This window comes from Parasteatoda tepidariorum, chromosome 5 (genome assembly GCF_043381705.1).
Source record: "Parasteatoda tepidariorum isolate YZ-2023 chromosome 5, CAS_Ptep_4.0, whole genome shotgun sequence".
Classification (NCBI taxonomy): domain Eukaryota; kingdom Metazoa; phylum Arthropoda; class Arachnida; order Araneae; family Theridiidae; genus Parasteatoda; species Parasteatoda tepidariorum.
In genome coordinates, this window is record NC_092208.1 from 52,445,901 (window position 1) to 52,458,943 (window position 13,043).

The window sequence follows — 13,043 nt, forward strand, 5'->3', positions numbered from 1 at the left end:
GAGTAATTTTTTTCACAATTTTACAAAAACGGACCTTTCACAAAATGTCTGGACAGACCCCAGCATAATTAATAAAGTTTTTTTTTCTTTCCCAATAACTAAAAAACATGATATTTTTCAAGAATGGGATGGAAAATTCTAATAAGTGAATACTTAATATAATGTGAGTAGGCAGTCTCAAAATTATCATAGTGTACTAATGGAAATTGCGTGACAATTACATAGGTCATTAAATAAAGAGTGGCATGCCTAACTACGGCTTCATCTACAACGATTCATCATTATACAATGCTCAATGCATCATTGAGTACTGGAAATCACAGTGTAGCCATATGGCATTTCTCTCACTTAATGAATCAAAACACATATCTCATTAAAATTCATTTGTATGTTTAAAAATTTCATGCTGAAACACACAGTGTTGAACGGAATTCTTACAAACATATTCCGCTATGTTTGTAAGAATTTTCATTTGCAATAGTTATGAATAAGCTTGTATAGTTATTTTACAGTCTTGTTAAGGTCATGCTACATTATTGCAATTATAAATATGATTCTTAAAAAAGCAAGGCTTTATTCAACAAATATTTTAGTACTTCTGATAATACTTCGCAAATTCACTCTTAGTTAAATCTACTTTGTAATACATAATTCCCTAATTTATTTCTTTTGTTCACTCTCTTGGTATTAAATATTGCTAGGATGAGAACTGAATGTGTATTTTATTAATTTAAGTATTTATAGTAGTAAGTAGTATGAGTACTTTCTATACCTATACTATTACTGATGCACACTTTACTCATCCACTAAGAAAAATTGGTGAACAGAAAGAATAAGTGCACCTAGTCTTAACGCTTTACCTTAACCCACTAGAAGTGCCTCACCATTAAAAATCAATCTTGACTACAAAATAGTCAACACACACATTAAAAGCTTCACTCATCCTAGATTGAGATATAAATTTTCATGACGATACCTCAAAACAGATCAAGTGATTTTTTTAAAAAATGGTCTTTCCAATTGCAAAGGTCTTTTCCAATGTTTGACACATTATTATACACTCCATCTATTTCGCAAAAAAATCGATCACTTGGAAATTTACTTAAATTAAACACTAAAGAGATATTTTGTAAAGAAATGCATAATTAGTTTGAGTGTCTCATTACAAAATAATGGTTTCGTACATTAAGTAACATTTTACATCTGATAAATCAGTAATATTTTAATGCAATTATTAACAATTTGCATTGACAATTATCAGCAAATTCAGAATTTTGGCCCTAAAGAATACCCTTATTTTCATGTAAAATATATTTGCTTGCTTGTAATGAGCATGTAGGCAAGATTGTGTATCCATTTTCTTGACGCCGACTTAAAATCAGATTTTTTATGAGTTCATTTGCGGAAATCACAATTTTTCACTAACTCGAAAATCCTTTGCAAATGAACAACGACAAAAGATTCAGTTTTCGAGCACTGCGATATTAATAAATTAAACATTTCACTTTCATTTGCAATTTTTAAAGAGTGTTTCTATTTTCTTTTTCTGATTTTGATACTGATATATTTGTAGACGATTTTTAAATTAACTCTTCCAACCTAAAATTTTGATAATATGCAACTAGGGATGCACACAACCAATAAGCTACAGGCCAAATAAAGGAAACATTTTCATATTTATATCTGTTTGCAGCAAATACAATGGCAAAGGCAGAGAAAGGTTTCAGCTTGAAAAACGTTTCAAAAAAATATAGAGTTTTGCTACAGATTATATCTACCATTCAATGTTCTCTTTTTGCAGAATTTTTAATTTTTTTAGATTTTAGGGGTTGACTGTTCTGAAGGGACCAAAACTCAGCTATTTTTTAGGCACAAGTACCAATGTGCATATCCTACTTTTGGATTAACTAATTTTGCTGAGATTAAGTTAAACGTGTCTTAAACATATATAGTTCAGAATTTATGTAAAATCCAAATAGCTTATGTGCAACAAAAAAATTATATTCACAAAAATAGTTGTTAAAAATGAAAAAAAAATATTGAAAAATTTAAAAACTTCTCATAATTAATTTTAAAAAAAGACTTTTGAAAAAATATGTAGAAAAGACAACATATACAAAAACTTTTTTAATTTTTTACTTTAAAAACAATATACATATATTATACATATACATAAATAAATTGCTGTACTTCTTGTAATAAAGAGAAATTTATAATAACATTATTATTATTATGCTGAAATTCTTACAGTACTCGTAGCTCAATTCATATTTCTCAAGGCCAATCTCTGTAATACATATTGTACAATTCTATTACACAGTATTAAAGTCAGGGTTTGCTAAAATGGGCTCAATCCAGAAAAACCTGCAGGTTTTATCAGAATGAACTCATTTAAAAAAAATCCTCATTATGTGTGATTTTTCACATTTTATCATTTCTTAACGTTTTTTTTCTTTTCGCAATTATCAAACCAAATTGTTATTTGAAATTATCAACTTAATATCTTAGGAATTTTACTTTGTATACTAAATTATATGAAGTAAAACATAATTCATTAATCTGATTTTTGAAAATAAAATTTCATTAACTAAATACGTGAAAAAAAATATAGCACATGATAAAAAATTTTTGCTAAATTATAATACATTTCTTATCTATAAATCAAATCATGCATACACATTCTAGTTATTGCATATAATTTATTAGGATTTTAAATTCAAGGGATGCAGAACATGTTTAAAAGCATGAACAAGGTTCGGGGGGAAATTTATGCAGCCCAAAGGAAATTTTTAATCGTAAAAAATATGTAGTTTTACTTATCACATTTATAAAACATTACTGTTTCGATATATTTTGATTTCTATTATTTTAACACATAGACTAATTTATTCAAGAATTTTTCAAAAAACTAACAATTTTTTTTTTTCAAAGCTAAAATTTTTTTTAACAGAATACAGATTTTTACTTTCTAAAAATATTTTGAAAAGGTTATTGTAACTAAAAAGAAAAGAAACTCTGTTCTGCAGAAATATTAAGCAATAGGTATTTTCTGCACCCCTGGTAAACCCTTCAGGATTTGAGACAGATACATTATATACATATACACTATTTAAAATGAATGAGACTTTTTGACAAACAATACAGAAATAAATTTTAATGTTAAAAAAATTGTCTGCATTGAGTATATTGAAACATTAGACCAAAATATCCACATTTTAATTTAAGATTTCTATTATTTATAGACTGATCTTGTTTCCATTTACTACCATTTGTAGAAAAATCCATGTTTACAAAAAAATTTTAGTATATCGAAGCCAAAATTAGGCAGAAAATCAAAATTTTCGTCCTTTTTCCTTCAGTTCAAAAACAAAAAATATAACACAGATAAAAATTTATAATTTTTTGTACATTCTAAGACACATAAAAGAACTCGTACATTAAAAATAGAAATGGGCATAGCATGTGCTACAAAATATTTGTGCATTTAGTTTCATGAATGTATACAATGCTACTAGAAATTCCATTCATTAACTTTAAAGCAAATTATGCATTTATTTATAATTTAAAAGTAATTGCATAACATTATGCTCTACATTTCACTAAGAATCATACAGTAACTTCATTATGCAATTCCTTATATATTTAGAAGGCAGAAATATAACTAAAATTATTGCTCTCATTCTTTTATTTTTCTCGTTGGTAATAATTGAACAGTATTTAATATTTTTTCAGTGTATACTATACCTTACTTTTATGTTTAGTATAAGTATACATGTTGAATATAATTTAAGAAAACATGAACTTATCTCTGGCCAAAATTGGGTCATTTCACGAAAAACCTAATTGTCCCTGTGCAAAATTAGTTTTATCCTGAATAAACCTAAGCCAGCTGGGTTTTTTCTTGACAACCCGCGTTATTGCGAACCCTGATTAAAATACACATTACTGAGATAAACACGACACATATCATGCCTAAAAATTCCCTTTATTGTTATTGCTTTTTCAAATATCGGGGCTATATAGAGTTTAAAAAAAATTATAACACCATGGCAGCAAATAAATTTTAAACTTGCAAATCTTTTTTCAAGATAACACAGAGGTTTGCCTGAGGGTAGCTACGAGTTAAACCCTTCAAGTTGTTTTTTTAGTTAGTGGAAGAGATGCTGCCAGGAAGTGGTAAAGACTTGACAATTAAGCTGACACAAATAACACAGAAATTTTCCAAAATTAGTAAATAAGTAAATCAAAATGACGAAATTAGTGAACATTGTAAACAAAATTATCCATAAAAAATATGCATCATTTTTGTGTTAAGAAATTAAAATTTTACAGTTTTAGAAAAAATAAGAAAATTACCCCATATAGTAATAACTTATTTTTAACTTCACAAATTGCACATAATTTTTTGAATTATAAAAATTATTAAAACATACTATAAACTTATATAGTATAAAATACAATTTTTTATAATATTACAACGAGTTTGTTTACATCCTTATTAATAGGTTTAATAAGATACTGAAAAGAAACAATTAAAATTTTTGAATTCAATGAACAGTTGATTTTTTTCCCAATAATCCTAACTATGTTGAAAACAGTTTAGTAATACGATTACCATATTTAAAATAATCCAAAAACCGGCCAATCCAAACATCAAATCATATAAAATATTACAAGGATGTTTTAATTAAAATATAAACAAAAAGATTTCCAAAAAGGATTAAACGAAATCAAACAAATTTTATTAATAATTACACAAATATATAATTGAGAACAAAAACAAACGAGAAATAACATCATTGAACATTTTATTGTATCTTTCAATACAATTTTTTGATTCTCTACTTTCACAGACGATCAAATGTATTGAATCTTAAAAAGTTGCAGCATTGAAAACGCCTCCAATAGATATATGTCAAAGCAATAACTCAGAGAAATACTTCCGTGAAATCTTTTAATTATTGTTAAATACAGACATTAAATTACTCAAAAAAGAGAGTTTTTCCGATTTTACTTTATATTTTTTCTGATTTTAATAAAAGTTTGCTACAATCTGTTCAATTCTAAAATAGCCGGCTAGCTATAATATTACAGTATATTTTTAAAAACGGTAAACTTACCGCTTTCAACGCTGCAAGTCTATCCTTAGTCATGTTGATATACTTTATGAGTTTATATTATCACCAAGAAATTTTATAGATGTTTTAAAGAGTCTAATCACCATAAAAATTGAAAAATTTTCACTATACACATTATTGAAACCAACACAGCACTATTTTTCATCGATTTTCTGTCAGCACAGCCGGCCGACGGGGACGAAGCGACATCTACAATTGATTCTGTTCAACAAGAAACATAAAATAAACTATTTAAATAGGCGTGGCATCATGGAAATCCCCATTACATCAGTACTAATATTTGTAATATGAAAATATTTTTATGAATAGGAGTTTCAATTTTGTTTACGTTACACATTGGATACATTATACAAAGAGGAAGTCAAGAAATCTTTCCCGATTACAAATGCTAAGATTAATTGAAATTTAAAAATTATGACTTTTATGCATATTGCGCTTATAAATTAATATTGTAAATATTTAAAATAATACTAAAAATATAAAAAAGTATATTAAACACATAAATCTACAAACATTTTAGTATTTATACTACTTAAAATCTTAATAAAAAAAGATACAATTTTAAACTGTAACTGTGCTTTCTTATAAATAGCAGACGAAATAAGTTATATTTTTGCGATCAATGGATTACGAAATTTTCCTATGAATAGCGTAAAAAAAACAAATATTCTGAACATATTTACGTTTATCAAAAGGGAATTTAAATCTGAAATTAGTTCTTTAGCAAGACTCTTGCAATTCTGAAAGTATTTCTTTTTTTCAAAACTTTATAAAAAATTACAAATGTCTGTTTAGACTCTGGAGAGTCAACAGAAAGTGGTTTGCCAGATTACAGATCAAAAGACGTTGATTTATATGATCGTAGTCCTAATCGACCTGTTCAATTCAAATATTTTGTTCTGGCAACACTGGTTAGAAAGCCATACTTAGCTAGAAATATAGCTGGTTGGAAAATATTTTCATCTGCCAACCAAATTAACTTAAGCTCAGCTGAATAGGAGAAAAATGATTTAATTCATTGTTTGGTCATTCAAAACGTTGATAGATTGGATTATAAAGGTGATTTTAAAAATTTCATTAAATTACACGGAATTTCTTATTTCGTTGTTAATTTTAAATTGCTCCAACTTATTTTAAGACATTCATTTCAATCATTGTTGTAAACACTAAATCCTTCTTTTCAAGTTGAAGTAGAAATAACGCCAAATTCTTATCTTGTAATAAGTTTTTATGTCCCTTACTATGAAAAATGCGGAGAAATTCTTAAACCTGATATTTTCCTTTTAGAAAATGTTCCTAAAGAAAAGTTTTACGTTCGTTAAAAATTAGAACTTTCTAATGCAGTTTTAGAATTTACTCTCCTGGTAATTATTAAAAAAATTGAAACTTGAAATCCTTGAAAACTTTTATTATATTGTTCACTAACCTTTTATAGGGCCATTTTACTAGTAGTGTCATATTAAAATATTTTTAGGATTCTAATTGATTTATAAAGAGAAATTCGTTTAAATTATTGCTTGTCGGGACTTCGGCAACCTTATTTAATAAAATATAACAATTAGACGATAAATACAGCAATTTTAATCAACAACGTATAAATCCATGTGGTTTTCCAATCTCTATTTTTAGCAACTATTGTTACAGATATCATATTGGTTTTTAAAATCTCATTATTATAACATACCGCAAATTCCGAATAATTCACTTCAGTTAGTAATCATTTCTTAATCCACTCGATTAATGACGTTCCACAAGGGATCTCTGTGGTTTTGTCAATTGTTTTATCAGTAAATATTAAAATGGAATTTCACTTGGAATTTAAAATCTCAATGTTTTAATACGATATTTCGTCCACCAAATTTCGAATTATGAACTTGGCACTAAATTGTTCACAATTCACCTGCAATCCCACATGGTTTTACAATCACATTTTTGTCAGTTATTGCTGTGGATATTCATAGTTTTTTAATGCTACATTATCATGCACCGGAAATTAGGAACTGAGAATGTGAAGAATTACTTTTTGATGGACTTAGTTTAGGATGATTTTATTGTGACATGGTTTCATGCGTTTTTTTAACAGTTTTGGACTTCCGTAGTCTTTAATAATTTCAATTTCATTTATATAATTCTATTACTATCTGGGAATTCCAAATCACGCTTTTGAATAATCACTTTACAAGTCACTTTAGTCGTGTCAATTTCATCTCAAATGTGGAATATTTTCAAAGTTTGAAATTTTTGCGCACTCTGAAATTGAATGTGTGATTTTTGACAGTAATAATCCTTTTATGCGAAACGCAAGAGAGAAAAATTCGATTCCATAGTGAAATGCCATAGTGATTTCGTTTCTGTTTTATCCAATTATTTTCATATAATACAGGAAATCGGCACTTCCCTATTATACACTATTTCTTTACGTGCTTCTGAACAGGTCATAATGGGGAAACAGTCAAATATGACACTACTTCTGAACACGAGTTCTTATGCAATTTTAATCCTGAGTATGTGGCCTTCTCCCCTAGAAGTTGGTCACAAAATTTATGCGATCCCTTGTTATTTAACTTGTACGTTTTGATAAAAAAAAGAGACTAATAATGCCCTGTTTTAAAAAAATCTGTAACTTTATGAGCAAAACTAATTTCAGATTTGAAATCCCCACTCCCGAATTAGGCAAGATCAGATATTTGTATAAATGCAACAAAAATGTATTCCCTAGTGCTATTATTATTCAATATCCCACCTTTATCAAACTAGTTTGAGAAAAAATTCTAAAATATTTGTTCTTAAAGTTACTATTGAAAAAAAAATTACTTTTTGTCTGCCTAATAAATATACAAAAAATTCTAAAACTGTTACATGATTACCAGGGTGATTTTATAAACATGGGGAATTTTTATAAACATGGGGAAAAATTTCTCATTAAATCTGTACCAGAAACCTTAAAATGGTGCCATTTTGTAAAAAATTAATATTCAAAATGAGTCAGCTCAATAACATTTATACCCTGCCTCTAAGAGTCAAAGTTGAAAAAGAAAAAAATATTTTTCGCAAAAAATTGCAGTTTCACTATAAAATCCAAACAGTTGTAGAAAAAAAATTCTGGACTTTTGATGTAGATAATGCTTTCAGTTTAGACTTTGGTAATCGAAACATCTTTGTCAAACAAATAAATAAAAAAATACAATTTTTTCTTTCTTTTAAAAACCTCTCAGCAAATTCAATTTTCTAAAAAGTATAAAAAAATCTTTGTACATTTTGTTAACTGTCAGAAAATGGCTCAAGGTAAGATTGATAATAATGATTTTGTTGCCTGCATCAGATTTTTCAAATGATGTATTATTCTTATGGATCTTATAGAAACTCTAGCAAAGAGAATTGGTGTGATGAAAAGAGTTTGTGATTAATGTAAGTAAATAAATTATTAAAAAATAATCTTAATTGGTTGTTTTCACTTGAATACAAAGTGTAGTATTAATAATTTCTGTAGATATCACGTTCAACAAAAGGTTACATTAATGTAAGAGACTTCTTAACTTATGTAATTGGTGTAATATTTTGATGAAAATTGTCAACAAACAAAAACAGAAAAAAAAGGCAAAATTTTGAAATTAACCCTAAAATAATGAGCCAAACACAAATGGAATTTTAAAGTTTAACCTTGATTGTTTAGAGATTTTTCTGGTTTGAAAATTAATAAATCTATGATGGATAAGAATAAAATATTACTTTTAGTCATTATTTCAACTTACATTTGTTTAGTTTTGACAAATGAAAGAAGTTAAGAGTTTAAACTTCCGTGAGCAAATACCATAAGGTAAGTTCAAATAGTATATTGCTTTATAAAATCTAAAATCAGCTATTTCATAATTTTATTCTACTATATTAAGCATATTTACAGCAATACTTGTACGATGCCACAGTTTTTATACAAAAAACATGCTGACTTTTTCAAGATAAATGAATTTTTTGCTTTAAACGAAAAATGACTTAGTGAAAGTTTAATTTTTTTTTTAAAAAAAGCGTGCATATTAAAAAAAATACAAGCTTTTTACAAAATTTTGAATTGCTTCAGCTGTAAGAGTAATTTAAATCTAGAAAGATAAGATTACCTGAGAGTGTATAAATCCCATGAAATACTGTGTGCAATTAGCCATCTAAGAGGCCAGTTTTGCATAGTTTATTCCACATCAACCACCTAGTTGAAATGGAAACAAAGGGATGCAATACGGCTGAAAATCAAAGAAATGTTAATTCTTTTTGGAAAAAAAGGAGAGTGAACAAATGCCTACAAAGTAAATGAAAAATCGCATCATCAAACTTTAAAATCTTCACTAGGAAAAGAGATATTTTCAAAGAATAAATAGTAAACACCTACCACAGATCCATTCATGAAATGTAATTAAGACAATTTTCAGTTCACCCTTGATGTTTGCTTGAGGTGGTAGTACATCTGGAGTAGAAAAATGGAGATCGAAGATAAAACAGAAGAAATGCAAACACAACTTGGACATTTCTGCTTCAGAGATGACAGTCGGTAAAGAATTTAGCAAGAGCAATCGTTTGAAAAACTTTCTAATACCTTGTGTGTCATCATCAAAATCTAAGTTTGATTTAAAAATAGAATCAACCAAAAGCCTTCAACTTGAAATTTTCTAAGATTTCCTTAATTAGCGAAAGGTAAGGTCTCCTTAAATTAGCGAAAACCAGTAAAAAAATTAGATCAATGGTAAGATGGCCAAAAAATATATATATAACATCAAAAATGTTGCTAAGCAGCTGTTTCTGGGCAATTGTAAAACCCAAAATATATCTTGCTGGAGAAGACTACAAAGAAATCATGTAATTATGCTTGATGTTAATAGAATTCGCTACACCAAGCAAAATATCCTTCTGAGGTCAAAATAAAATAGCTTTCAGGTGCCATACATCATGCTAGGTGGATGGCAAAAACCCTCAGAAATTTCTATTTTCAGAAATGAATTTCTCAAGATAGATGTCTTTAAAAATATAGATACGAAGTTTTAGTTTAATGATCTAACTTGTCAAGACTAATGTCTGTGTCAAGACTTAAAATTATCCAAACCTGAAATTTATTTGGTTTCGAAAATCTTGAAAAAGAAATGAAAATGGCTTCAAAACTATTGTCACGTGATGAATATGAACTGAATAAGAAATACACTTAAGAAACTAGAATAATTAAGACAGAATTGCATTTAAAATCACATATACGTTTAAAAAAATAATAAAAATTTTGATGGCTCATTTATATCACGTCGTTTGTGATAATTTCAATAGAATTAATAATTTAAATTAATTTTTTCTTCTTAAATCTGATCCAGATGATTGAAAAACAGTTGAGAAATTTTAGTAAAGACTATAAATTTTTAAAAAAATTTTCATGGTTTCTTAGTTTAATCATTTTACAAGAGTAATTAAATGTGTGCAAATTTTTTCTATTCTTAAATTTATATTTTTGTATAGTTTTAGAAAAAATATCTTTTATCCTTCGATCTGTTCATTTGACGAAGACATTTTAATTATAAAAGATTAAGTTTAAAGCATTATTAACTACTAATTAAATCCATATGTGTACTTGTACAATTATCGAAATTTATAGCAAAAAATATAACATTTTTTGAGAAAAATCGTGTTTTTATTTTGGAAGTAGGGTCTAAATATTATTCTTGTGAGCTAAAACTTTTAGAATATTAGTTTTAGGGCAAATGACACCTTTTCAAAGGATGTGATTAAAGAAATTCCACCTTTTGTTTTGTATTGCCACCCTAATAATTACTGTTTGTACTAATTACTGTTTAATGTTTCTGATTTTATAAATTTTGATTGTTATTTCACATTTTGTGTTCCACAAAAATAAGAAAGATATCTGAAAAAATTAATAGCAATTAATTTATCCAAATTTTAAGTTTTTTGGCAAAGAATAGTCTAATTTACATTTCATTTTACTTTTGATTTTAAAATGATGAGGAACTGGTAACTAAATTAGGAACTGGTAACTAAATTAGGCCTATTTTGTTGAAACAAAAAACTTTTAAGAATTTTAAGTTTCTGATTAAAATTAGATATTTAGCTAAGGCAAAATATTCCATATTCACCACCCTTGAATACTTTTCAAAAAGTGTGTAAAAATGCACATTAAGGATCTTAATTTTTTAAAAAAGAAATGTTATTAGTAAACATCAAAAACAACAATTTTACCTAGACCCCAGTTGGCCTCAAAATTGGCTCAATATGGGTCCTGTAAGAACATACACCAACGGACCAATATTGGGATGTCTAGATTTTCTAATACTGGTCAAAGAATGGCTCTTAATATTGAGCAATAACAATTCTACATAGAGCCGATGTTGGTTGAAAAGTGACTGTAAAATATCAGGTAAAATGGACAATTCTATATTGGGCCGATATTGGCTGAATAATGGATTATAAAATATTAGGTGAATCTAACAATTCTATTTAGGGTCAATATCCAAAAAATATTGACCTTTTTTCCATTATTGAGTTAAGATTCATAAATATGGGTCCAATAAGGGCTCAAGTTATTTTTCTGCAAGGGACATTATTTATCATGGCATTTTTTTCATTTCTTAGATATTAATTTGAGAACACAAATATGTATAATCTTTTGAACTTATTATAAACTAGGATTCTAAAAACTTATATTATGGGTGGTGATGATGGAACCCTACTAATAAGCAGTCAATTTCACCTTCATAATTAAATAAAAAAAATTTTTATTTAATTATAAATAAATTTGGATTTCTAGATGAGGTTTATATGCATCTTCCTGACCCTTCCCCTGTTTACAAACGCCTTTAGTAATAATTTATTGTTATGATCTTGATGTAACTGATCATTTTGTAGGGCATTCTGCTTAGAAGAAATGCTATTCTACCATTGTTAGTTCTCATATTTTAAATAAAATTCTACATGGGGCACCACCATTCATGACTCGCAAAGCCGCAGGCACTGGGCTGTTCTTGTAAAGTACTGGTTAATCACTGGTGGCAGCTTGAAACCCACCCAGCAAATTGAAGAGTACAAACTTGTATGGGAAGTAATGGCAATCGTTGCACAATGCTAACAACATTGCCGCCCACATGTTGTTGGTCTCAAAAGAAGGGAGTCTTAATGTACACGGTCCCTCTGGCTCACAACTAGCGATTGTGAAAATACTTTTCTAAAAGAACACTTAGAGGTTTTATAGATAGATATTTTATTTATATTTTGTAAGATAATAACTATTTTTGGATTTGTGTAAAAAATTAGAACTTATTGCGACAAAATTGCAAATATAAGTTTTATTACTTTATTTATTTTAGCATTTGACCCACAGTATTATCAACACTACATAATTTTGACCTCATATGCAAAAAGAGTTTAAAATTAAAAAAAAATTTTTGAATTAAACTAAAATTCTTATCCATCAAATTAAAATAAGAAAGTGTAAATTATCATTCAACTTTTACAAACTCATTAACTTTCTTGATTCGTAGTCTAAAACATTTTCCCTATCTTAGTAATTCATTTACATTCATTTGTGAATATGGAATAGCACTACCTGTTTTTTTTATTAATGGCACCTTTAGTGAACTAAGTTATTTTTCCCCATGCAACCCACAATTGGAGAAGCAAAAAGAAGAAAAGAAGATTTGAAAATTTGCTTCCCCTAGAGTGTGATTGTAGAATGAGTATAACAGTGTAAGATGTAGCAAGCTGTTGAATTAAAATCCTAGATATCCAGCCACTGTGAATACGAGAATCACTACCAGGATAGTTACACAGATCATAATCATGATCTTCTTCTGCAAAAAGAGAAAAGAAAAAGAAGAATTAGTGGACAGAAAAAAATAAGCATTAACTGTAAGAAACACTGGCTGCTTT

General features: G+C 27.6%; 3 protein-coding genes across 5 annotated transcripts in view; 1 reads left to right on the forward strand and 2 right to left on the reverse strand.

Moving 5' to 3' along the window:
* LOC107457020 (syntaxin-1A) overlaps nt 1–5,262 on the reverse strand; it is a 166,982-nt gene extending 161,720 nt beyond the window's left edge. For 2 of the 3 annotated variants that reach the window (XM_071181451.1, XM_043055245.2), the window contains exon 1: nt 5,121–5,262. In XM_071181451.1, the coding sequence (XP_071037552.1) occupies nt 5,121–5,153 (33 nt within the window). In that variant the 5' untranslated portion in view covers nt 5,154–5,262. The remainder of the gene's footprint in view (nt 1–5,120) is intronic. The other variant, XM_043055254.2, reaches the window with a different exon arrangement.
* Nucleotides 2,113–13,043, reverse strand: part of LOC107449134 (syntaxin-1A) — a 109,370-nt gene continuing 98,439 nt past the window's right edge. The window contains exon 10 of the mRNA XM_043055272.2: nt 2,113–12,964. Coding sequence (XP_042911206.1) covers nt 12,884–12,964 — 81 coding nt within the window. The 3' untranslated portion in view covers nt 2,113–12,883. The remainder of the gene's footprint in view (nt 12,965–13,043) is intronic.
* Nucleotides 5,152–6,460, forward strand: LOC139425647 (NAD-dependent protein deacylase Sirt4-like). The gene is made up of 3 exons (XM_071181050.1): nt 5,152–5,170; nt 5,934–6,049; nt 6,305–6,460. Exons 1-3 carry the CDS (start codon nt 5,152–5,154, stop codon nt 6,458–6,460), a joined length of 291 nt encoding a protein of 96 aa, XP_071037151.1.

Bases quoted from the DNA above. Each gene is read 5' to 3' on its own strand.
- LOC139425647 (XM_071181050.1), top strand. The intron at 6,050-6,304 runs GTTAGAAAGCCA...TTGTTGTAAACA, and splicing joins ATTTTGTTCTGGCAACACTG to CTAAATCCTTCTTTTCAAGT.